A 27,845-nucleotide genomic window follows, 5' to 3' on the forward strand; every position below is an offset into this window, starting at 1 on the left:
TAACAGTCACATTATGAGCACAAGAACTTCAACCAAAGTATACTATATTTTATTTGTTCACAAACTTGTACTTTTGAATGAAGAATTACTCCCAGTTTGTACCTTGTGGTTGTATTGGCACAATAATGCCACCAGATGGGGATGTTAGCCAAGCTGACTCACATCAAGGAAGGCTTTACTGGACATGTCCCACCCATAGACTGTGGTACCACCACTTTTTGGCACGTCGGTATTTTCTACCTATTTCAAGAGGGTATAATATGATACAAAGGCAAATGTAACCTTTAAAAAAAAAAGCGAAATGCCTCTCTTTCTATAATATATGTGGATTTATAACAATGCAACACTTCAGATTCAGCCGTCTTTGTGTTTCCACGCCTCTAAATATAGGGTAGGCTATTTCATAACTCAGCACTGAAATCTACACTCATAAATTTTGACAAACATAATTAGAACATTAATCAAGCCTTAAAGTTCCTGCAGGAACCGGCGACATTAAATTCTTTATTATGGCGAATCCGCCTATACATACTACATTTCCCACACTGCATTGCTGCGCAGCCGCTACTTGTCACTGCTGTCGCTCTCTTGCCTGTGAGTGCCCGCGGTGAATTGGTCCAGCATCCTTGCGCAGGCAATGGGGCGAGTATAGATGTAAAAAAAAAGAAAAAAAAAAGAAAAAGAAAAAAAAAAATCTTTTGAAAAGATGTAATCGTGGAGTAAGTTTTCGGCGTTGGCAGCTTGCAATGAGGGAAGGAGAATATGGCAGATTGGATTTTGAGATGCGCCTCTGTGGAGGACGGACCATTATACTACTGAGAGAAATAATGCGGAATATTTCCCCCCGTAGGTGTTAACGCAGAACGTACAAGATGAAGAAGCAATTCAATCGGATGCGACAGCTCGCCAACCAAACGGTGGGAAGGTAAGCAAACCCTTTCAGTGCGCTATTCTCGCCGGGCCAAGTCAAAGGGAAGAGAAGCCCTCTGTATGGCCACGATAGGATGTCAATCACATACATGCAGATATGGTTTCTTTTATGTGTTCTTTGGGTGAATATGTGGGTTACACAAAGATCAGTGCAGTCAGGGGAGCAGAAGAATGCCCCATGTTCAATCAGCCTTATGCGTAATAACCATTGGAAGAGGCTACCGCAGAGGCAGCGTGTAAGCGCATTGCCCCAGCAGCAACAACCTGCCCACGGAAATGCATTAAATATAGACAATCGCAGTAACACAGACAATCACACAGAGGCGACCACATTTTTTTGTGTGACAGGTTATCACTTTTAGAGTATGACAAAAAAAAATGATATTGTGAATTTATGTCGTGATTAAATGTACCTCCTCTCACCGAACCTGTCAATAGGTGAACGTGATGCAGACGGATGCGGTGTGGGGCTGCGACGTGAGGGAAAAATGGAAAAAGGCGCAATGTTTTCATTACGCAGTCAGCTGTGAGGAGGGAAGCACCTCCTAGGCGTGGGTTATCAAGTCTGCGAGTCGTAATGCGCATCTACCACTCATCTATGCGTTTTTTGGAATAAAAATGATTAGATTGGTACCGTTTAAAAGAGATGGTTTTATCATGCCACTGTAGTTCCCTGAAAACTGACTAAATGAGAGGTTATGGAGGGATTTGCCACTCTCTTTTCCTTTCCACTCTCCCTCTATGGACTTGCCCAGCATCTGGGTGGTACTGAAATCCCCCCCTCCCCCCCTTCAGGAATGGATGCGTTTTGACCTTTTACTCAGGTCCTATGGGTTTACCATTCTTCCCCCACCCTCTGCGTTCAAGGAGAGCAGCTTGTCAGGAGCACTGGGCCAGAAGGTGTTCTCTGCTCAGCACCTGGGGATTAAGACCATGCCTGGGTCATTAAGGCTGTGTGAGTGGCTTGCATTTAGAAGGAGGGTGGGGGACACACCTTGCAGGCTCTGTTTGTGCTATCATTGTCATTTACCCCTTCGGTTCAGGCTGCTTTTTCTCACTGCAGTCTTTTTTTTTTTTATAATCATTGCTGTGTGTGACTCATTAGAGAGTGTATGTGGGTGTGATTCTGGATCCGTGTGTGGGCAGTCAGGTTGTATAGGCCTGAGAAGATAGGGCACTTCTTGGTTGTGTGTGTTTGTATGTGTGCACTTGTGCAGCCTTATTGAGTGCATTCCCTACATGCAAGTGCATGATGGTGCTGTTGCGAGTATAATTCTTTTCACACTCCACTGCTTTCTGAAGCTGTCTCACAGCAGCAACATGTTAAGTTGCTCTGCCTGTACCACAGAGTCATAATGAGCCACAGAATTCCCCCTAACATTCCCGCCCCCCTGCTAATTGCACCTATGGCTCACAGCAAGGACCGCCACTCTCCAACCCTCAAATCAAAGCATAATTAGAATTCCATGGCTGACCATTGCTTCATAATAAGGGAACCCTCTGCGACACTACATTTAATTTGAGCTTTGGGGCAAGAAGTAACAGGTCTGACCCTGTGGTGACCTTGAGCCATGTTGGCATGGCATGCTAATGGTAAGAGGAGTAGCCAAAGATCTACCATCTCAAACAACCAGGGCCGGCTTGATGACAATAAAGCAAGGCCACAAATGACTGAGGGAAAAACTTCTTGTTTATCCTTTTTCCCTCTCATCACAAGTGTTTTATACTGCTAGGAAAATAACAATATGGAGGTGTCTGTGCTCCAAAAAGGTAAGCATGCTGTTGTTGTTTAGGGGCATCCTCTTTTCATTGTTGCAGACTGTCCCCTTTTCCCCCAATGATAATTCGAGGTGTTGTGCTGAGGCATGGTTCAACTGCGGGGCCATGTTTGAGCAGCTCTTCCGTTATGTTTAACCGTGAAGGCTGAGCATGTCCCTTGATATTAACCACCTACACAGCGAGTGTGTATGCATATATTTATGCAGTGGCAGTGTGCTTGATGCACATGCATGCATGTTCAGGTCCCACGTGTCCTTGTACCCACTTACCTTTGTGTGTTAGTGCGGGATCAGTGGGTGGACAAATGTGTGTATGTGCAGATTAATGAGGCATCTTAATATAGGCATTCACACAACAAACATTCATATCATGAATCCTACTATCCTCCTGCTTCTGTAGAAAGGAGTAGCGAAGCACTAAAACACTGTTAATTAACATTTTCAATCCGAGTAATTCTTCATCTCGCACTCACCGAGGTTTCAGATTCCCTGTTCTGCTGATTCAAGCTTCAACCATCTTCACAGAGGAGCAGGGTTACTGTGTAGGTTTGAACTTTTGACCTTAAGTTAATAATCAGTCTCTTCAAACCAGCTCAACAAATCAAGAGGAGGCACAAATGAACTGCATGATTTAATAACAAGAATGTTTGAATGGGCTGGTGTATGTATTACCATAAGATGTTATAACTGAGATTTTTAATCTTGTATTAGCATCTCTGTCGTGGCCTGTCTTTCTGCATCCTTTTGATGTTGATAGTGAAGGTCTTCCTTCAGTGGGGGGTTGGCGGTCAGGTGTGCTGTGTCAGCATCCCTCTGCTGCTGCTGCCGCCGCCACTGCCTGCCTGCCTGGGTGAGATCCATGTCATGTGACCGCCAGCTTGACCAATCACCTCTGCGGAGCAAGACTCTTAGTCTGAAGGGTGTGCAGCCATGCATACTCTATAGCTAAGATAAATGTGCTAGGGTACAGTGGGAGAGATAACACAGTGTCACAGCACTGTGAAGTGGAGGAAATTAATTTGTTTGTTTTCATTTTGTTTTTTTGCTAAAGCATTATTTTTCAGCTTTAATTGAGGCCTCGGTGTTTTTGAAGCTCTTTTAGTGATGTTACAATCCATTTAAAGGACTGGTGAAATCCACTTAGGTATTTGCATGCCTACAAAAAATGGCATTGTATTTTTTTTATGCCTTCATGCATGCTGAAGAAGCCAGAAAAAGATTACATTGGTTCAGCCAGCTCCCACCCTCCATTTCTCTTGACCTATTTCTCTATTCCCAACTCACTGCCCTATCTAGGTCTAAGACAGGCTGGAAAAAAAATGTCCATGACACAGGTCTGTAAGAAAATGTTGTGTCGCACAATAAAAATTCGCACACAAGAATAAAATAGAACTTTTTCCGCCCCAATATCCCCATCTCTATCACGTAAGGTCGTGACAACTCTCACCTCCCCCTCTCCCATTTTCACACTGTGCATCACTCACCTGTATGATGTTCACCAGTGCCACTATAGTAAATGCATTCTTCCTGCCTTGAGGGTAGGCTCTATAGCTCCCCACTCCACAATGCAATTACCAGAAAATGGCAGCCATTTGTGGGCTGACAGCAGAGTTGTAGATGCTTTCACTCTCCTTCATCATCTCTCTCTCTCTCTCTCTCTCTCTCTCTCTCTCTCTCTCTCTCTCTCTTACTCTGTGTCCATTTCTCTTCTGATGCAGTAGAGGAATGCTTTGCTGATGAGCCTGCATGCCGGCCCTTAGGACATTTGGTATGACAGAAGTGGTCATACAGAAAATTTAAAGGACCGTGAAATCAGGCAAGAAGAAGAAGGGGACATGGAAAAGACGATCAAATATGTCTGTTAATGTGTATGAGCCTTCTTTAATTTGATGCCGACAAAAAGACAGAAACAAGAACATGGCCTTGTAAACAAATTTCTGTTGGCATGAAAATGAACTGTCCGTGCCTGTTTTTACATTCAGCAGAGCATTAACACAGCCGCACTTGACAAGAATGTGTGCCGGACTGTAAAAGAGCATATGGTTGCTGACAGGTAACATGAGATGCGGGAGGCAACCTGTTGCATCCCAATGCAGCATCCCTTCCTCTCCTCTCTCTCTCTCTCTCTCTCTCTCTCTCTTCTTCCTCCACCTCGTTGCCTCGCTGATTTTGTGAGTCGGCAGATGACGACGACACTGTGGAAATCTCAAGGCAGTTGATTCACAGCTCTTCTGGTTTCACTTTTGTCTAGTTTCCGTGATCACATGGTTAAAACTGGAAAGTACACTAGGCATAATTTTAGGGCCCTTTCATGATTAGAGTATTATGAAATGTTGAGGCATCAGCAATCAAAAATGAGCCAGTACTTGTGGCTGTTTGTGTAATTTTATTGTGCCATTCAGTGCTTGTATACGCAGCCCATGATAACCCCCCCCCCCCCACCCACCCACCCATAACCCCATCAGTGCCTTTCAGAGACAGCAAATTACAGGGTATGGTCGTGATAAAGAGCCTTTGTCAAGGAGCCATTTTGGCCATCAAAAGAGAGATGATGTAATATCAAAGCGCTGGTTCTCCCTTTTTATGTCGCTGATTCCCTCAAAAGACTAACCTCTTAAAGAGCCCCTGTACCACTGGTCTGCTAAAACCTCAGATCTGCGGTATTTTAAAAGCACATAAAATAACATATCATACAAAAAGCTTTAGAAATGGCTGCTTAATCTCATTCGACTCAGATTCTCATTTATACTTAGTTTTTTCTGTTTCTCATAATCAAATTGATGCTTATTGACGTGGGTTTAATGATTTCCGTGTGTCACAGGTGTCAGGGTCGACCTGGTGTGTTGCTCATGATCTCATCTCCAACAGGAAGAGACCTCGGGGCTTAACTGAAATACAACAAATGAATCGGATGTAATTCGAGCTGAGACATTCAGAAACAAGACAGCGTATAAAGAAGATTTAATATAATCCTCAAACATCCTATTTGACAAATAACTTGTTAGACATTAGTGCCGAAATACCAAAATCCTCAAGTTTAAATGTTTTGGTTTCTCAGGCTGTTTTTGCAATGAAATCCAGAATACTGAATTAATACATTAACCAGTTTTTTTTGTCATCTGTGTTCCTTATAAAAAAGAAAAGCATTATCCTGTTAAAAGCAGTGTTATGTAAAGTTAATGCAACAAACACTTTCAGAAAGCAGTTACTGATTTTCTCGCACAGTGTTAAGTTCTCTGCTTATAAGTTTCCTGAATATTAAGTGCTGTACAAGCCGAGGACTTAGCTGCTGTACATATCGTTATTTCAGCTAATAAACGGCTGTAAATAACAGGAGCTATACTAAAGTGGCATTGATGTTAGAAATAACTAAGTTCTCCTAAGCAGACTTGTGACTCCCTGTCAGCATGGCCACTTCCGTCCATTCAGGAATGTCAATACACTCAAAACAGGAAGCACCAATCCGCTAATAACAATTTCCTGTTTGGTTTATTGGTTTCATTACTAGAGTTTTTTTTGTAGTTTTTCTTTTCTTTTCTTTTTAATTATAAAAGATAACTCTCCATCCATCTCCTGCGTCTTGATAAAGTCAACGTAGAATTTTTCATTTGCTTTGGTTGCTTGGAAACGCTCATTTGGGATTAGCTGTTTCATCACATTCGTTTGGCTTTGCCAGATCACTTGGTGAAGACATTTATAGATTTGACAGAGGAACATGGCTTGTTTTCTGTCATGGCCCGGTTTCATTGCTCATTGCTGATTATCTTGCCTGGACATTTGACATCATTTAGGTGTGGTGTGTGTGAGTCTGGGCTGACGACAGGTGTAAAACCACAACTACTATGTCCCAGGGCCTTTTGTGGAAATTATTCACCATGAATAAAGTTATTAGAGATAAGTCACTGCTTGTGTTTCCAGTGAAACGTTACTGAATGCTGCAGGCTCTCTCTCGCTCTCTCTCTCTCTCTCGCTCTCTCTCGCTCTCGTTCACTCCCTCTCTGGACATATGTGTGTGCTGTGTGTGTGCGTGTGCATGCTTGTGTGCGTGTGTGTTCACTCCTCGCAGTCATTCTTGCATACTTGACAGAACTGTGACCTAGTTCGCTGGACAACTACAGTAAGTGGGTTTCTCTGTTTTAGTAACCTCGTATCCCATCTGCCCCGCGCCTCGTCATTCAGGAGGAGACCGAATGGGCCCCCGGCTGCACGACAGAGGTCTGGAGAAAAACAAAAAGCATTGAGTGGAGAAATATGGAGAGCGTCTCCAGCACAAACGCTGCTGTGCTGTGTGTGTGTGTGTGTGTGTGTGTGTGTGTGTGTGTGTGTGTGTGTGTGTGTGTGTGTGTGTGTGTGTGTGTGTGTGTGTGTGCGTGTGCGTGTGCGTGTGTGTGTGTGTGTACTTGCGTGGCTGACTGTTTTTCATGCCAGCACTCCAGGGCATGTGGTGCCCTGCTGAGGCCCAGGGCCACCATTCTGCTCCACTACCCTCCCCTTGCAGCACAGGACGTAGCATCTCGCGCAGCTCTTCCAGGCCTCAGAGCGACGCCTTCCTTAGCCAGGCCAGCAGTGTGAGCAAACCAGAGCATGACCGCTTTCTTTTTGATACGACAAAATTTCTGATGGACGGAAATTCTGCAGCAGCCGACAGTTGTCTCGGTACCGACACAATATGTTCAAGACTATGGATGCTATTTTATTCCGATTTTGATCGTGTCAACATGGATTATTCATGCTTTCATAAACGTTGGACAGTGCTGAGGGCTGAGGATGCAGCTGTCCAACATTAACATATCTCCAGATAGAAGTATTTATTATGTAAGATATGTGCAGCTGAAATGGTCAGCTGTGTATTTGTTGCACATTTTACCTGGAATGTTCAAAGTTTCTGGGAAAATACACACAGTAAAACTACACACATGTGCTCAGATGTCCTCAACAGTATCAGAGCTTTCTTCCTCTTAGCCCTTTGTTAATGTTGTCACCAGAGACAGAGTTATACAAAGGGTTGCAGTTGATCTTTCTATGTAAATATTGTCTCAACAAATTTGTCTTCCTCTCGTCTCTACGGTCGTCCTTGTTTGCACTGCACAGATTTGAAGTCCTTCCCGCCGGTGTATCACAGAAACAAACAAGATTTTGTCAGTGTTTAAAAGAATTTTTATTATTTCACATTCAGTTAATTAATCTGTGTATTTATAGATGTCTGTGCACGCGTTTGAGCGTGTGTGCCCGTTTGTATTGAGTCATCAGCAGCTCCAGGTAAAGGAATGCCTGCATTGTGGCAGATGGTTGGCATAAACCTGGCAGTGTTTTCCTCCCCCTCCACGAGCACACCCGCCCACACGGCTGCCAACTCTCCCACGTGTTTACTTTCCTCCCAGGGCTCAATCTGCACACTGTTTACTGAGAGGAATATCTTTCCTCACCTCCAAACTCTCCCTCTGGCTACAGCTTCACATCAGTCTCCATACAGCCAAGACACTCTTAAGTATAGTATCTTAAGTATAGTATAAGCCCCCAGTATTCCAGCCAATAGGCGGTGCCGTTTTTTACTGTGTGTCCTCTCGGGCCGATTATGTATGATGCTGCTTTCCTCAGAGGAAATGCCATCATCTGAAAACAAACAAGCTCGTAGAATAAGACATCTATTTCATGTCTGGGTCATAATGGCCAAATCAGCTGTGGGCAGTGAGAACAGTAGATGTCTGCGATTAAAATTTTTATTGCCTTGTTTTAAACATCAAGAAAAATTGTGATTTTACCTTTTGATTTGTACTGTATCTTTCCTCTCTCAAGCCCAAACCATTACAAAAAAAAAGCCCACTTACAAATCACATGGAGATCAGGTGACCAAGTGTGCCATTTTATGTGGGACTGCCCAGGATTTTTATCCAGAGTTCCACATATTGATTGACGCTAGTTTTCAAAAGTCATGCTGCAGGACAGACACTTTTCTTAAATCCGGACATGCAGCTTCAACAAAGACATGTTCACTGACACCCAAAGATGATTCTCAGACAGATCCAGAAGCGAAAATAACTCTTTTATCCCACTGTGCAGCATCCCAATCGTATGTCGCCAGCAGACTGTGGTAGTGAGCTTTCGAGGCAAAAAAAAATGAGGCCAATGCGGAAGTGCCACGAAGTGCAGTACAACTGAGGGCCGCAAGGGGTTGACCCAAAAAAAAAGTTCCAGCTCCATCGACTCCCATTAAACGTCTCATTAAATACAAAGCCAGTACATTTTTCCACAAGTTATTTTGGTGTTGTTAGCTAAAGTCCCTCTCTCTTTATAGTTTTCTGGCGGTCCATCTGAAAGTAATTCTGTCATTAAATTACATTGTAGAAAATAGGCCTCAAAAAGCTGTGCTTTTGGAGAGGGGGGCGGGGTGGGGGTGGGCGTGTCCATTTGATTGACAGGCCAATCAGATCGAGTCAGAACCACCACTCACTCCTCCCCAGCCCATCCAAATATGGTCACGTCTGCCTCCAAACCGCTCCGAACTACCAAGATGGCCACAGCCAAAATCCAAAATTGGGGCCTCATAACGGCCGATTGTTGACGTCACTGTTGGTTGCTGCTTGGTGAAACTTTAGCCTCCACTTATGCTCACTGTATTTACGCCTACTTAGCATGTGAGTTTGGAAAGTTGCGTTCAGACAGAATACATTTGTTTAGTCCTTCACATTTTAATGGCCTGACCTTTAACCTGCATCGTCCATTGTGTGTTTTTATGTTCTAAATTGGATAGACATCAAAATTTTAGACGACCTCTCAGAATTGGTAACATGTTCCATATTTTCCTATACACACACACACTCTTTGCCCCACATTTGTTGGATTCTAGACACCCGCACTGGAGATAAAGAGAAAGAGTGATAAAATTAGTTTAAACTTTGTCGCATATGCAGCTGTAATGTTATTAAGAAAGTTTGATGGTTTGGCTTATCAGTAGCTCTGCACATAGACAGTCAGCCTCTGGTTATTAATGTATCTCTGGCCAATCAGGGGAGGCACAGTAACAAGCTCCCAGTTGCACCGCAGAACTCCAGCGTATACACTCAGCGTGGAATATTTGCGAAAGTCTTATGGTGTTTTATAGACTGTTGGGGCGTTTCAGTAAAAATGTGCCAAACATTAGTGCATCGCTCAGGTTATTTTTGTCCCCGCTTTTGTCATGAAATCAGCAATGTGCGATCACGGTAATCTTTACAGATCATGCCAGAAATCTCTCACTTTGCTGTCATTCTCGCTCTCACTTTTAGCCCCGCACGCCCACATTTCCTGTATTTTTCCTCCTAGCTCAGTGAGTTGAGCTGTTTTCCAAGAGGCTGGCTGTGATTAGATCCACTGGTACATGATTTGACCCAGTTCCCATGGCTCTATGCTCATATCTTGGCTCTGAGGCCAGAGATGCTAATAGGTGACATCATTAAAGCCCAGCTCTCTGTGGTCGGTGTTGATGTATAGAATATGTATAAACAATTAGACTTAATTATTTTCTGCCATTGTCAGACTATGATTATTTCAGAGCTGTCATGCTGTGTGTTACGCAGACTTGATGACAAGGCATCATACATGAAAGAGCATTTCAGTTGTGCGCTACTGATTTATTTTTGATGAATAATAGAGCACATTCTCCTATACTCCCATAAATTCAGATTCATTATTTGCGATTGGCATTGACATGGTTTCAGGCACAATCACAGGAAGAGGCCGTGCAGACAGGAAGGGGAAGTGGCGAGGGAGCATGCGTACCAGTGGGTGGTTGCTGGGGGTCAGCGGGTGTGGTTTTAACTCATTTTAAGAGAGTGTCTACCCGCCCGATCCCTCTCTGTCAATCTAAAGCTATTCTTTCTGAGCAGGAAGTGTTGTTATCCTCCACTCTGGCTCCTGATTGGTCCCAGATGTTGTGTATTTTAGGCATTGGAGTTTGTTTTGGCTTGAATTCTAGAGAACAATATATAATGCAACAATATATAATCTTCTTAGGAGACAATTTGCTTATTTTTATCTTTTCTTGAAGGATTTTAAGCGGCATGTTGAGCTCTAATGGGAACAGTCCTAGCTGAAAAAGGACTAAAGTCTTGAAACATAAGCTGTCTGAGCTGAGCTGACACCATATTTGCGATATCCAGTGGTTTGCTCTTTTCTGGGCTCGTGGCTCATTCACTACTCCGGATGAGTAGCTTTATCTGCTTCATCGGCATTGCAGCTCTGCCCTTTCCTTCGGATTTTAGCTAAGTCCCCATCTGCTGGATTTACAATGGGCTATGATGCTCCTCAGTGGGAATTGGCATTGTTATGCTGTTGTTTTGTATTATCTACGACTTGCATTCACATACACACACACTCTAAAAAGCAGGTATGTGTTTTCTATATCCAATGCAAAAGAGAATTTTTGTAAAGACACCTCAGACTTTTGACGTGTCTGAAATGGCCGTGACATGTCATCGTGAACTAAAAGAAATAGCCAGAATAATGTCTGATGTCATTTTTCCATATGCTCTCCAGTTAAAATATTTGAGTTTTCTCGATTATATGTCATCAGAAAACAAAAATTCATGAGAATATGGATACTTCAAGCCCTGGATTGTTTTGAGCTGAGTGGGCACAAACTTTCTGCGCTCACGTAGGGCTGGGCGAAATGAGCAAAATCAAATATCACGATCAAATACGTGGACATGAATATTCATCAGTGTTGTGGATTCAATGGCTCAGTGGGTAAAGGCAAATAATAGAAAAGCTGAACTGTCTGGAAAGTTCAGAAAATTAAATCACTTTACTTTAATGCTACCTATAAAACCAGGAGAAGACTATATATAAATATCACAACATTACAATATCCAAAATCTAAGAGGATATGTAGTTTCATATCACAACACAATAAAATATCAATATATTGCCCAGCCCTACTCTTACATGAGAGTTTGAAGGGGATCTTTATATTTACCCATATTTGAAAGATAATATAAGAAAAAAAAATCTATTTCAGTGACTTAACCGAAATGTTTTGTTTGTCCTGACAGTGTCGATACTTTGAGGTGCATGAAGCTCAGTGGTTAACAGAGCAGTTATGTTCAATAGAAAGAGGCGTGTGCAATGTTTCTCGTGTGCAGTTAAAGAATGCAAATATTCATGTTGCCTCTCCCTTTGGCTTCCCTAACTCTTTCTCACTTTTATCTTTACAGGGCAGAAAAAACAGAAGTGTTGAGCGAGGACCTTCTACAGGTGAGCTGTGGTATCGTGTGTGTGTGTGTGTGTGTGTGTGTGTGTGTGTGTGTGTGTGTGTGTGTGTGTGTGTGTGTGTGTGTGTGTGTGTGTGTGTGTGTGTGTGTGTGTGTGTGTGTGTGTGTGTGTGTGTGTGTGTGTGTGTGTGTGTAAGAAAGGAAGACATCACGACAGTGTTAGATTGATTAAATAACGGCCTCTACAGTTAGTCCTCATTCATGCTGTGTTATTTTAACAGGTGTAAATATTGTGATTATGTTGACTGTGTATGATGGAGACGATTCTGTAATTCCGAAAGGCACATGTTACATAGCTCTGTATGCAGCTTAATCACAAAGTCCTAAATACAACTAAAGGTTATTTTTATCGTCCGCTACTTTTAGATTGATCAATTAAGTTTATCAAATTTCAAACATGATGGAAAATGTTCATTGGAAAGTCCCACCAACTTAAAATCACGTAATTGTCTGACAGCCTAAAATACAAGAATTGTATGAATATATCAGTGATGTTTATATTTATACAAAATTATTGCAAGAACTACAAAACCAAAGTGTACGTTTTATACGTGTGTGTACTGCCAGTCTGTTGTATGATCGTAAAGAAAGCAGCAGGGTTTGATTTATGATGCTGCATGACAGATGACAGATGTAATTATACAAGGCTGTGTCTGTGGTAATTCGTAGGCGTGTGTGTGCATGGGGATATTCCAAGCTGTGTGTGTGTGTGTGTGTGTGTGTGTGTTCTTCCAGGTGGAGAAGCGTCTGGATCTGGTCAAGCAGGTGTCACACAGTACTCACAAGAAGCTGACCGCCTGCCTGCAGGGTCAGCAGGGCACTGATATGGAGAAGAGATCTGTCAAGTCACCTTCTGTGAGTTCCTGCATCAGTTTCTCAGACGCTGGCAGCTGATGGAAACCTGATACAATGAGTGACAATGACGTGTGAATATTTTACAGTTCTTACAGAAACCTTAGTGACTTCATTATTTCTCTCTTCTATTAGAAAAAACTGCCGCTCACGATCCTGGCGCAGTGCATGGAGGAAGGAGCTGCAGTGTTGGGGGACGACTCTCTTCTGGGGTAACTAGCTACTAACTCACAAACGTCCCTAGCACACACACACACACACACACACACACACACACACACACACACACACACACACACACACACACACACACACACACACACACACACACAGAGTCAACTTTAATTATTGATCTGGCTATCGAGTTCTTCTCTGTCCTCATTACCCTTGTCCGCATTTTAATTGTATTTGATTGCGTGTGACTTTGTGTTTGGCTGTCACCAAACAGAAAGATGCTGAAGCTGTGCGGGGAGACGGAGGAGAAGCTGGCGCAGGAGCTCATTCAGTTTGAGTTCCAGATAGAGAGAGATGTGGTGGAGCCTCTCTATATTCTTGCTGAGGTGAGCTGGCACTGACACGATTATTTAAAAACGGTATTGCTAAGCTGCCCTACAGATCTTTACTTTTTTTCCAAATGCTAATAACAGAAAATGATATGCACGATATGCAGTTCATTTACATAAAAAGGTTTTCAGTTTAATTCTCTGGGCTGACTTTAAATGTCCACCTAATTTCCTTCCGTAGGTGGACATTCCCAACATCCAGAAACAGAGGAAGCACTTAGCTAAACTTGTCCTAGACATGGACTCAGCACGGACAAGGTGAGGAGCTTTCACATTTAAGACCAAACCTGCCCTTGTTCATTTATTTTTAAGATTTTTAAAATATGACATATCCAATACAGTGTCTTTTTTTTTTTTCTCTGATTGGCCATAGATATCAGCAGTCATCCAAGTCATCCAGTCACCCAAGCACTCTGCAGCCTGGCGCCAAGTCCGAGTCCCTAAGAGAAGAGATGGAGGAATCAGCCAATCGGATGGAGATTTGTAGAGTGAGTCATCAATCAGAGCAACTCATATTTGATGCCCTCCCCCAGCTTCTTTTTCTTTCCATTTGAATTATAACCCTCCTGCATCTATCAGACAGAAATGAACCACATTGCCTGGATGATATTACAGATGTACTTTGGACTGTAGTCCCATCAGTTCTTAAAAGATGTTTTTTTTCCTCCGCTCTCTTTTACAGGATCAATTGTCAGCTGACATGTACAATTTTGTGGCCAAAGAAATAGACTATGCAAACTACTTCCAGACAGTAAGTCAGTTTCATCAACAAAATTATGATCTCAAAAGGAAAATCAAATAAATCTTCATATATCTTTTCCTTTCTGGAATTCATATAGTTGTTCCCATTTAATCACAGGTCTCAGTAAACATTACTTGTATTCTATGATGCTCACTCGTCATGGATTGTTTGTTATAATCTCCTCTCCCTCCCTCTCTGTAGCTGATAGAAACACAGGCAGAATATCACAGGAAGTCATTAGAGATTCTTCACAGTGTCCTGCCCCAGATTAAAGCTCACCAAGGTGAGTCATGCACTGCGTGTAGAGGTGTGTGTGTGTGTGTGTGTGTGTGTGTGTGTGTGTGTGTGTGTGTGTGTGTGTGTGTGTGTGTGTGTGTGTGTGTGTGTGTGTGTGTGTGTGTGTGTGTGTGTGTGTGTGTGTGTGTGTGTGTGTGTTTCTGTGTAAATCTGCACCTAAAGCAATATCAAGAGAGTAAGTAAAAGAGAAGTTAATAGCCCTGACATGTCACAACCTCATTAAGCAATAATTATGCACCTTAATATAATTAACTATGGTTAGTTTACGGTTGCTAAATCAAATAAGGGTCTTCAGCATCACATTTTCCCATTAAATTCCAAACTTTATATACAGAAATTGGTCGAAAGTCCTCTAGAGGAAGATGGCAGATGTGGTGAGTAGGTTTGTTGGTACCTGTGTGTGATTCTAGTTGCTGTTTTGTGTTGCAGAGGCGTGGGTGGAGAAGCCATCATTCGGCAAGTCTCTGGAGGATCACCTGAATATTAGTGGCAGAGAGATCGCCTTCCCCATCGAAGCCTGTGTCACCATGCTGTTAGAGTGTGGCATGCAAGAGGAGGTAGAGGGAACAGACACATACTGTACACACACCACTCGTACATTTTGTTGCATGTTGTTGTGTGTATGCTTCGATCTTTTTTTCTTAATGGACTGAAAATATCTGCCTGTGTCAGATGCCCAAGTCACATTAGATCTGATAATTACACATCATTATGTGTTTCCTGTGTGTTGGGGCTATAGGGCCTCTTTAGAGTGGCTCCATCAGCCTCCAAGCTGAAGAAGCTGAAAGCCTCGCTGGACTGTGGAGTTCTCGATGTGCAGGAGTACTCCTCCGACCCACACGCCATCGCAGGTGAACTACACCCACACAAAAGTCCATTTCCATAACAACAACCCCTACACTCTGTCATTGTTAGTCAGGAAGAAAACAGTAAATATTTTTGCCTCTGTTAGTTTTGTACCATATTTTCTCATGCTGTGGAAAGTTAATTTGTAAGATGCAAAAGATTTTGGATTGATTTTGGACAGATGGGGAAGATGTGATTCTTTGGGTGAACATAACAGTTACTAAGCACCCTTCATCAGCTCTGCCCTCGGTGCTCTTTTCCCAAAGGCGTTCTCTTGAGATATTGCTGTCCATTTCACATATTAGCATGAAATCTGTGTTGAGCAATCTGAATCTGGCAGCAGCACTTGCAGCAAGGGCCTGCTGGAGGGAAGTGGAGATGTGGGGCATGGGCTTGTACACTGAGGAGAGAAAACAACACTGCGCTGATCTCAAAAAGCTCACCAGTTTTTACTCTTTCCTTGTTTTTCTCACCCGCAGGGGCCCTGAAATCATACCTCCGTGAGCTCCCCGAGCCATTGATGACCACTGAACTTTATGATGAATGGATTCAGGCCTCCAAGTAAGTTGCTGTTCTCTTATTAAAAGTATTTTCTTGAATTATGCCACTGGCCATGATGAAAAGTAGAAAGTAGTCCGAAGTCTTCATATAGAGGCCCTAAACTGCCAAAATGAAAAATGGTGGCATTTATTAAGTGGAGCAGCAGTAAACAATAATGATTTTTTTTTTTTTTTTTTTTGCTTCCACAGCATTCAAGATATGGACAAGAGATTACAAGCATTAATGACAGCTTGCGAAAAACTCCCCACAGACAACTTGAACAATTTCAGGTCAGTTGCTTTCTCTGGTTTTCTGCCCATTCGTTTGTATCATGGCAAATTTTTCAGTGCAGCCCTGCTATTAACATAGAGGAAACTGATGTAAGATGGTGTGTCAGGAGAGCAGGTTGATATAAATGACCCAAAACCAAGCCTGGACAACATCATCTAACTAAAAACCCCAGTGACATCCTTTCAGCCCTGAAAATTTCAGCTCTACTTGTGCCACCTACAGGAGAGAAAAGTGACAGCAGCAGCAGGTTTGAACTGCAGACATGAAAATGGCACCGCCAACAGCCAAGGAAATAAATTGATTCTGCAGTATTGACACTTTTGCCACCTGTATCACTTACTGCCTGCAGGTGGCAAGTTCATGCTGCTGTTATTACTTTATATTTCGAAACAGTAGATGGTAAATGTTAAAAATTATAACCAAGCTTTGCCTTTAGAATCTGCAATATGTTAAAAAATAGTAAGTTTATAAATCAGTTACAATAATGTGGCTAAAAGCAGAGCATCAAATTTGTTAGAAGATGCCAAGCGGCAACCTACCGAGACTTCACCCACTGGATTGTGAACAGACGTTTTGAAGCCTTAAGTCTGGCATTTTGTTTGTCGTCATTTTGGTTTGTTGGTGCCTAAAGTGACCATATATGGATGAATTGAGGCAGAGTGAGCAGTGGATCTGACTGAAACCCGACAAGACTATACCACTCCACCTATACGGGAAACCTGATTGCACTCTGACCTGTCGATCAAACCAGATAAGCCCACAAGCATACCACATTTTGAGGTCTAATATCTAGTTATGTATAGAGTTGTACTCCGATTGACCACCGGAGCACTGATCAGAAGTAGTGGTTTTACTGAATGGCACCATCATGACCTGCGGAAAAAATTTACTGACTTTTATATCATGAGAGAAGTTGAATGAGAGTCTATGGAGCCAGAGGTTTTTGAAACCAACCCCTAGTGGCATTCAGTGGTATTACACTTTAAGGCACTTCTGCATTAGGTTAAATTTTCAGACCCCGAAGCTACGTCCATTTTTATATACAGTTTACGGAAGAAGCATTTAGCTTAGCAACATGTCTGACAAAAATGGTCAAGAAGGCCACAAGTCCCTTTTAAACAAACCTCTTTTATTCAATCCTGCAGATATCTAATCAAATTCTTGGCCAAGCTAAGTGAGTATCAAGATGCAAACAAGATGACTCCTGGTAACATGGCCATTGTCCTCGGACCTAACTTACTCTGGACACACACGGAACCGTATGTATTCTTAACTCCTACTATTACTTTATTATGCCCGGTTGGATTTGTCCCCAAACTAATCACGTAATGATTTTACTGTAGCTCAGTTCTCTCGTCTTTTCAGGAACATGACAGAGATGATGACCACCGTGTCCCTACAGATTGTTGGCATCATTGAGCCCATCATCCAGCATGCTGACTGGTTCTTCCCTGGAGGTTGGGATGACATACTATGTATGTCATATTGTAATTGGGCTGGGAACCACATTTATTTTTACTGGTCTTCTGTCACGTTTCTTAATGGACCTTTGCAAACTACAGACAAGACCTGTAATTTGCCCAGTTTTGTTCAAATTTTGATCAAAGTAACATCTGAAAAATCTTGTGGTTGCTGAGCTGTGTATCCTCTTTTTCCTTTTACTCAGCCCCATATGAATATGATGATTTCTTGTGATCCTTTCTCTGTCCTACCATATAGCAAACCGGCCATAACACAACAAAAATATACATAAAAAGACTTCACTCTAGATAGACCACAATGCATAATGAATACACGTATTAGTCACTCTATGGGCTAAAATAAAATTAAACAAAGAAAAGCGTTACTTTCTCTAAAATAAATATTAAATATGACCATTTCAATACTGTATTTGCTTTGAAGGAAATAATTTTAGCGTACTCAAAACACACATACTTATAAAAACTGTCAATACAATATACTATTTGCTGATTGTGTGACTACTCCTCCCTCAGAGATTGAATTCAACTTGACAGGCAGCTACGGCAGCCCGATCCACACCAACCACAACTCCAACTACAGCTCCATGCCCTCGCCAGACATGGACCAGTCCGATCGCAAGCAGCAGCACGACCAGAGCCGACGCCCACTGAGTGTCGCCACCGACAACATGATGCTGGAGTTTTACAAGAAAGATGGGTATGATGCCAAAGTGTGCTCTTCTGCTGCCCACCTCTCACTCCGCTTTCATCTCTCTCCTTCCACCCACGTCTCCACTCAGGCAACTGATATTGAATTCTTCTGTTTGATGAGAGCAACACGTGCACATTAAAAACCCATTAGCATTGTGGAGTATTTACACATCCTGCAATCTGAAGTTTTCACTTCAGTGAGCCAGAAGCCTGCATAGGCAACAGTGGTGATCATCTTACTATATGCTGCATCTCATACAACTACACCCCCTATTATCAGGCTTCATCAACAGGAAGCTGGAAACCGGTCTCATTTGAATACATGGGGCTGAATTGCCTTGAGTGGCATCGTCTCTATGGCAACAGGTCTCTGATGGAGAGCTGCTGGCTAGCTCTTTTTTTTTTTCTTTCTCAGGAAATACTTCCCCAATCCTATCCTTCCATCCTCCCACACCCAGCTCCTCGTTCACAGTCTGGCGAGCGCGTCACCTGGCCTGAGTCATTCAACCAGCCGGTGGAAAATCACTGCAGGAATTAGAATTGATGCCTTTGACAAAATACCCCATCGAATTAAGAGAGAGAGCTGTAATATTGTAGGCATCGATCTAAATTTGTGTATCAAATAATCAGCCACTATTCAGTATGTGGGGACAGAAAATAGCTTTTATCTATTTCAAGTAATGAGTAGCTTAGAAAAAAAAAAGCTTCTGCTGTATCTGTTTGTGTTTTTCTAAGATTAAACAGGTTTAATTAGAAAAAAAAACTGTAATTGGCATTTGGTAGATAAATGCGCACTGGTCATGTGGTCAGACATCCTCTCACCTCTGGAACATCCCTACTGCTCCTCTCATCTCCTTATCATATACACTGAGTGGTTGTAGTCTGGGATTGTGAACCACTTGTGCATTACTTATGACCTCATATCCCTTTTGCCTCTCTTCTCCCCTACTAACGCAGCATTAGGAAGATACAAAGGTACTGTATCATTCCTTTTTGCCCCACTTCTTTCCTGACTACCCTCACTCACTTCTAGTGCTTTTGTTATCATCATACATGACTCTGTACATGTGTGTGCCTCCAGTATGGGCGTCCGGGTCATGGATACCTCCTGGGTGTCTCGTAAGGGTTCGTCCACGCTGGTGCGAAAGGCTTCCTCCACCCCTCCAGGCATGCAAGGCCCCGGCTCTCCCGCAGACACGCTCATCCCCGAGCAGCCCGGAGAGCTCGCCACCTCTCCGTCCACCACGCCGCCGCCTGGAGAAAGGATTTGGTAAGTCACCGTGGAAACGCTGTCCCTTTTTCCCCTCCTCTCGCGTCCAGTCCTGCTCATTTTTATTGACATCATCTTCACCAACATTACCAGCTCTCTGTGATAAAGAGCTTTGGCTCTGTCAGTCATACCTCCATTAACCTGCAATGCCTCTCTATTCAGATCTCATTGTATTATATTGATTTCACACTCTCTACATTACTTAAGTTTTCCCTGAGTCCCTTTGTCAGGTTTGTGTCACTGTGGGTAAAATCTTTAAAGTAATAATGACACATTTTGAACTTTAAAGGGTTTCAATCCAAATACTCCATGGAAGTTTTGTTTCTGTACATGGCACTCAGCTTCCTTGCGAGCATGCTAATATATCCAGTATCCCATTGCCGTGGCTTGGCTTTCTCAGCTTTGGTCATGAATGATTTCTTTTTCTGTTGACACTGCGACTGATTTCACCATTTTTTGGTACCATTATCATAGTTAAGCACATGAATAATCACCTCATGGTCACTGGCTCTGCCTGTGTGGCAGACAAGAGATAATATGGCTTCTGGCTTGGCTGGCTTTCCCCTCATCTCCTGTGGCTCTTTCAGCCATTGAAAGGGTTTTGTGTCTGTTTCACGCTGCCCTGGGCTGACTGCAGGACCTGTGATGCAAACAAGTCATATAGGATTAGGGCCGATAGGGTTTCTACATCCAGCAGTGAGGAGATATTCAGTCACCAGCTCAGCTTGACAGTACTGTAAGCTACAGACCAGCGCTTTGGCTCCAGAGAAAGATCCTCACAGCTCGATGCAGTGTGCAGACACAAGGTGATCACAGAGGAAGTCCTACACACTGTATTCTTTTCCTTTGGCAATACAACTTTCTTTTCTTTGCTGTTTTTTTGTGCTTGTCTTCGTATTTGCACTAAGCTGACTGTGTGCTAAGCTTGGTGCCCACTGCCCACCCTAAAATGCAATTTTCTTTCCATTTTTTTTCCTCCTGTTTTTGGCTACGGCCCGACTAACACACTAACACACCCTAATCATCAAAACAGCTTATCCTATATCGCTCCAATGCGTTTCCCTGTTCTGTCACTAGAGCTGTTTCTTTTGTGCTGTCTATTCTCTTGATATCTACAGCTCAGACAACGTGTCGCCCAATCGGCCGGACACCTCTCATGCCCACCCACCCCCAGGGGAGGACCGGCCACCCCCCTTACCCAACCTCCTCATGCCACTCTGGCCCCCACCACTTCTATCCCAAACCTCCCCCCTGCGCTCGCCCCGTGGCACCAGGCCCCGAGTCCCAGCCCCCCGGCTCACCCCCGCCCCCGCTGCGCTGGTCTGGCTTCACTCCTCCGGCCCCGCCCCCTTCCTCCTCTTCCTCCTCGTCCTCCTCGTCACTTGACATCAATTCGAACCCCAAACCTAGCTGTCTGCACTTCCCCAAGCACAGCCCGCCTGGTGACATGTCGCATGCCCCCCCACCAGACACTAATGCCTCGCCACTCTACATCAAAACCCCCTTGGTACTAACCCGCCATGACCAGACCTTTGGCAACCCCCCTAGCCTCCCTTCGTCCGCGCCCCCGCCCCCGCCGTGGGCTGCCTGTCCATGTGTCCGAGAGAGAGGACCCCCCAGGCTGTCTAGGTAAATACAACACACCCAGGCCACTATGGATGCATCACAGTGGCAGCTGTATTTCTCCTCTAGCTCGCTGGCTCATGTTTTCTTTTTGCTTTTTCCCCCTCCCTTTTCAAGTTACATACCTCAGATTCTGTGACATTCAAGGTTGTCCGGGGATGCCTGTCACGGGGGTTGCCTAGCAACCAAGGATGTTACTGGCTTATATAGCGCTCAGTTTGATGCTGGTTATGTAGCAGACGATGCAACAATTTTTACAAACTAACACAGAAAAAGTCTCGCTTTTAAGGAACATTTTCGAGGTTAGTAATGCAGTGCGCTTTCAGCAATTATGGCCTGGTGAGCAGTGCAGTACAGTATAGAATATCTGCATACAGCATAAGCATCTTGCAGCTACTCCCAAAGTGCTGAGTTTGTATAGAGTGACTCTTGCAGCTTCCTGACTCATAAAGGCTTCAGTGTTACAACCACACAGGACAGTGTGAATCATTACAGCAAATCTTTGTCAGCGGTCAGAACAAGCTCGCTGGATAATGCTCCTCCTTGAGATCTGGCAGCTCCACGATGTGCCATTCACATGGCTTATTTGTTGAAGACACACGACTCAAAGGAACTGCAGGAGATTGCAGTTAATGGGAGGTCACATCATCCTAAATGTGACTCCGACACTGAAAAATGGGGGCTCCTTGTGGGTATATATCCATATGAATCAAGTCTTATATTTGCAGCTATTATATTCATAATAACAACACAATTAATATTCTGTACGACAATTAATGCGTAAAATGCAACACGATGAAGGCAAAAGCATATTCAATAAAGAAGGATAAAATAGAATGGAAAGATTCAATGGGGCGCTGTTTGGTCTGTAAACATTCACCGAAAGAGATTTGACTTGCTTCTCTTGAAGTAGCCTTGCTTGATATCGTTTTCTTGGATTCCAAAAACTTCTAATGTTGGTAACCATGCAATTAAACACAGTGAAACAGTGATGGTGATGATTGTGGCAGTGGCTGTTGTGACACTGAGGTAATGTCCACGTGGTTTACAAACGGTCCAAAACACTTCAACACTCACAAATATACTGTGTCTGATACGATTCCAATACTAATGTCCGCCTGTCTTTTTCAGTTCATTGAAGAGTAAAGAGCTTTCCCCTGTAATTGGACACAAAGCCATCCAGGTGGCAGGTCCAACAGTCCCCCCCAGCAGCAGCCCTCAGAGCAGCAGTCAGTCTCCCCACTCCACAGAGCACAGTCCACACACCCTGCGCAAAGGTCAGTCCCTCTCAGTCTGAACTTATTCTGACTTTCTTAAGTTTAAAAGGATCTTTTTTATATATATATTAGCAGAAAGCTGTAATATGTCTGTGTCCTGTGTTTCCAGGTTCCAAGAAGTTGGCCCCCGTGCCTCCCAAGGTCCCTTACGGCCAGTCTGGAGGGATGTCCGATCAGTCCACAGGTCAGCCGTCACCGGTCAGCCTGTCCCCCACACCTCCCAGCACCCCCTCCCCTTATGGACTGACTTGTCCTCCAGGGCAGGTACCCCCGTCCTCCCCTGGGCAGACCCCACTGGGGGCCCCCCACTGCCTTTCGTCCCCACCGTCCCTGACCGGGACGCTCACCAAGTCGCGGCCTGCCCCTAAGCCCAGGCAGAGACCCAGCTTGCCCCCTCCTCAGCCGCCCACAGCCCCCCCGGGGCTCACTGGTCCGGCCATGGCCCCAGTTCCCCAGCCCCTGGAGCAGGGCCTCCTGGATGGACTGTCTCCTGGGGAGAGCATGTCTACAGGTAAACATCAGCCCTTGGCAACAACACCCCCACCCCCACCGCCACCTCAGGTGGGGCTGCAGCGGCCCTCTCTCAGACTCGCTGTGGCTCTGTCCAATGGAGACGGTGGACGAGTGTAGGACTCTGTAGGACATAAAAGATACCCGTCCCCTTTATCGACTGTTCCCAAACAAACGGCTGAATGAATAAAAGTTGCCTTGTAGACACAGATGCCTGAGAATGAGAACATGTAAATATTAGCATTTTTGTGCTACCGCAGCGAGCAGACCTCCTGACCTTTGAATTCATTGCTTGTGTTATGTGATGATGTTTCTGGGTAATGTGTGGAAACATCAGAGAAGCATAGCTCGTCCTGCTTGTATGGAAGTTGCCATTAGATTCATCATGTGCTCTCTGTTTTATCTGTGTTACCCAGACCCCCACTCGGCAGAGGTAGGTCAGAGGCTTACGCAGTTCACACCAGTCAAGTGTCTCTTACTGTGTAGCAGGCGTGGAAACCTAGCCAGACAAACCCCACAGTATATCTACAGTATGATGTTCTGATGATGAGGTGTTCTGTCAATATATACCAGTCGTTCTGTCACTTTGTTATATTTATCATTCTCTTGTTCCCCCTGCTACTATTGTGTACCTTGCAGCTGTGTGAGGCCAGGGATTCAGTGTGGGCTAAGTGTGAGGGGGACTTTTAGGGTAAGCCAGACCGCCCCCCGCCCCATGCACTCCATCTCACTGCCTGGCCTCGTACTGTGGATGCCTCTGGGGTCTCCTGCAGCCTGCCTCAAACTACCTGTAGCTCTCGATTCAGAACATTTTCTCTATTCCTTCTTAGCAGGTTTGTTTCTTTGCACTGCGTTGTAGTTCAACCAAAATGCATGGCTTAAGGACTTCCCAGAGTGCACCACACTGCGCTCACATTGCAGACGCCATCGCTTACAAAGGTCCATCTTAAAGCCCCCCTTCGTTTTGTTCCCCCATTCTCAGCCCTATGCTGGCAGACATCCCCCTTCAACGCGCCTGCCTCTAGTATCAGCGGGCCGCAGGTAACCCTCACTCTTCCTTTGGCAGGTTCATTGCTTTTTATAACCTCTGCTTCCTCTTACTACACTGCCACGCTCCATTTCATTCCTACACAGGAGTAGTCATCAGTCTCTGTTTTTCCAGTAAATGGAGCCGCACATTAAAATATCTATATTTTCGGCAAGTACTATATCAAATCCTCATGAGATATCCATCGTTACTTTACGGACACTCGGTGTCTTGGTGCCATTTTTTTCTCCACAGAGTTCCACACACATCTTGTTGCCTCTGTGTTGGTTTACCTGGCCATTGTTGTAAACGTCTAATGTGTCATTGTGCAGTCATTTTGACCGATTATTGTATTTTACCTGACAAAATACCTGTTGTTGTTGTCTCAAAAGACACAAAAAAAAGCTGTGACATGCTACTACACGAGTCACCACCGGGTTCGCTGGTGTGACTAGCACCACACTGAAAACATCCCTGTGTAGAATGTGAAGCACATGTAATCTACTGATTCCTCCAATCAGGGCAGATATCATATGCCACTTACCATGAGTTCAGACTCAAAACGATTAATATTATTTCTGCTCTCTTCCATTTTTTTTACACCTCATTATCATTATCATATGCCCCCTCCTCCTCCTCCTCCTCTTCCTCCTCCTCCTAATGCTCATCATTACCATTTCCACTATTCTGCTCATCACACTCACCTCTCCCATCATGCTCACCATTAGATATCTTCAATTATGAAATCCCCTCCATCAATGTCAATCTGGACAGCCTCATCGATGAGTTCAGCGGTGCCCCCTGCAGGAGGTCCATGGCAGTGACAGACTCTCCAGAGGGGGACACTGTGCCTGAGGAGGAGCCCCAGAGCACCACTCTATGACCTATGACCCCCAAGGCATCATTTACCAGCACCCCTATGGCTGTACAAACTCTTTAAGTGCCGCCATTAAGTTCTGATGGAAACGCCAACTGGCCTCGCCAATGCCCACCTGAAACCAGAACATGAACCCTCATCTTTTACAACTGCTCGCTAGTACATTAATGTGACTACAAAGAAAACCACCGAAATGCCATAGTGGAGGAACAGTTGCCTTTAGGAGGAAAGACTGGAATATAGATGAGTATTACATTATTATTTTTTCAATTATTATTATTTTATTTTTTTTGCTTTGGTCATCTTTGTTTTTTGATGCAGTGCTCTGTATCTCTGTGTATTTTTCAATCTTTTCTTTCGCCTTATTAGAACATGCAATCAAATTGCAATATGATATTCACAAGTTGTACAACTTTTGGTTAGGGAAACTCAGAGACTGACATGGTTATAGGAGCAAAGCCCAGTCCTCAGGGTGGAGCAGAGAGCGTAATCCGGTTACATATCGCTCACAGGGTATTCGAGCTTTGCGCACATTAGCAACATGCTGAGCCCTCCGAGTCAGGCTTTGCATGCAGGATGAAAAATGTAATGCAGTTTTATTCTTAGTGTCACCCTCCCTCCCCAGCTTTACTTCCCCTCTTCAATCACAGATTACAAGTGTAGTTTTTTGTGAAACATTTACCTTTATATAGGCAAACTCACTTTAACTCACTTTATACCAGCACAGTATGAGAAGAATGTGATTGTAATTCAAGTTTTTGTACTTGCATCAGTTACTCAGTTAGGAAGAAAGCTCCATGATGTGTTTGCATGACGAGCTGATGTGATCGACCTGCTTCTGACTTTGTGTGAGTGTAAGTGTTGTTTTTCACCATGGAAAGTAACTTTAGATCCCCACCCCCACCCCCCGACCCCTGTGCCGTTACAGTTTGATGATAATGGATGGATGACTTCACTGCCTTTAGGTTCGTATGAGTCTCTCTTTAAACTTTGTTTCAAGTGCTTCAGGTTCAGTGACCTTTGACCCCTAGTGTAAATACAAAGACTGTACATAGATTGATGTATATAAAGCTGAGAGGAAAAGTATATGTAAAATGCATATCTGGAATATATAATAATAATAATAGATGTGCTGATATTTATCGTGTAGAAAATGTAATGATTAAAAATTTGATGTTATTTTTGTCCCTGCACACAATGAACAGGTTTACTGTAGATTCATAAGTTTTCACTTTAACTCCAACCAGGTAACTACGATGCTGCAGCAGAAATGCAAAATGTTGTTTCTGCTTGGAATCAGTTCCAATTCTGTCTCCTTTGCTTTGACTTCAGACATGGAGCACTAATGAGTTACACACCGATACCCTATCTTTTCATCGTTCTTAAAGCTTTTACTTCAGCGATTCTGTGTAAATAATCAGATTAATTTGAACCCACTTGGACCATTTTATTGATTTGTAATGACGATAAATGTAGTCCCATATTTTTGGACTGACTATGCTAAGTCTAGAAAGCATATAGTCAAATTTGGCACACGTCTAAATTCTGAAAAATGTACATCCTTTGTTATTCTCACCCCAGAAAATGAATTAGAAATGATCAAATTCACTAGATAACAGTTGCTGCAGTGTCACTTTTTTTAAATCCATACAAAACGTCGTAGGACAATAATTTTGTCGATTAAAGTGCAATTACAGTGTCTACTGATCCACCTCAGTCCAAGTAGTGGTCAGTTACCCCTCCCAAACCTACAGAAGCCATTAATTTCATTACCAAGTTGTTGTTGTTTTTTTAAAGTGTGAATTAACTTCTGACTAAATGAATTCTCTATGAATCTCTCTCCTAAAGTGATCTATGGTAATGCCACAGTGTGTGTTCTCAATGGATTATGTTTATGAAGATTTTGGTAATGTTGATTATATTGATAGTTGTGGTAATTATTTGACAACAATTGCAAGTGCCCTCACACTGGTTGTTTTTTGGAACTATATAGGCATAATCAATGTGTGCTTGAGGATTTTATTTTCTGTGCTGGATCCATACATTTCTAAGAGGAGGCAGGGGTATCTCTGAATGTGACAAGCTCAGATTTTAAACGCCTGACTTTGTAATAACTAACAGGGCAAATGGGAGTTAGTGTTTGAATGAAGGTTAATTCAGGCCTGTTGGCATGTATTATTACCAGTACAGGGCAGTATTACTGTAATGCTTTTGTGCATCATAACTGGAACTTACAGCCACCTAAAAGCATGCATTCATATTCATTATAGGTGTGATTATTATGCTGCTTCAAGGGAAAAACAAACATCTGTACCCCCTGTACCCGTGTCATACTTTCATCACATGTCTAATTTTTGCCAGTAAATGAACTCTACAGCAACCTTTTGCACCAAATGGTACACTGATATATTGTTTTATTACGCATTTCAACTACTGTAGGGCTGGATTTCCTAACTCACCTCATCACTAAGTATGTTGGTCTAACATGAAGCCCAGTTTGTTTACATTTTGTGTGTGTGGGTTTAGGGGGAAAAAAAAAAAAAAAAAAAGGAAAACATGAAAAAGTGTCATGCATGCGCTTAGATAGTCTTTTGATAATCCACATTTTGTGTCAATCACTGTCTTTTTAGGGATTGTAAGAGGGGGTAACATGAACAAAATGTATAGATGGATTCTGGAGAATGTGGATCGCAACAAATGGTCCTTTGTGGGGTTTTTGAGCAATACGGTGGAGGAGTGGAAGTTGCCTGTGGATGTACTGCCTCCTTCTGCTTTCACTACTGATGTACAAACAAATCCTGCCGCTTGTCAAGCCCACCATGCCCACCCCTTCCTCCTCTGCTTAGCATATCAAGTGGAACACAGTGTGTACTGTGAAGCCTACCTGCAATCCTTATCAGAATGTCAGAAATAAATATATATATATTAAACTCTACATTTTTAATAATCTCAACTGGTTAATGTGGGTTTTATTGCTTCTTTTTTTTTTAAATATCATTTTTA

General features: G+C 43.4%; 1 protein-coding gene across 1 annotated transcript; it reads left to right on the forward strand.

The window, feature by feature from the left end:
• The first annotated feature begins 577 nt into the window (after positions 1–577).
• Positions 578–27,791, forward strand: arhgap44a (Rho GTPase activating protein 44a). Its single transcript, XM_069702926.1, is given in 23 exon segments — positions 578–925; positions 11,900–11,939; positions 12,692–12,811; positions 12,944–13,020; positions 13,257–13,368; positions 13,553–13,629; positions 13,745–13,859; positions 14,054–14,122; positions 14,315–14,396; positions 14,840–14,967; positions 15,150–15,261; positions 15,736–15,817; positions 16,006–16,086; positions 17,233–17,346; positions 17,453–17,544; positions 18,082–18,265; positions 19,216–19,233; positions 19,340–19,528; positions 20,647–20,715; positions 20,717–21,157; positions 22,283–22,428; positions 22,538–22,939; positions 24,694–27,791. Coding segments are annotated over 23 exon segments (2,958 nt in total). The 5' UTR covers positions 578–872; the 3' UTR covers positions 24,849–27,791.
• Positions 27,792–27,845: the final 54 nt, after the last annotated feature.

This window comes from Brachyistius frenatus, unplaced genomic scaffold (assembly GCF_029030835.1).
Source record: "Brachyistius frenatus isolate BFR_SWC_R1_liver_20210118 unplaced genomic scaffold, ASM2903083v1 Contig_43, whole genome shotgun sequence".
NCBI lineage: Eukaryota > Metazoa > Chordata > Actinopteri > Embiotocidae > Brachyistius > Brachyistius frenatus.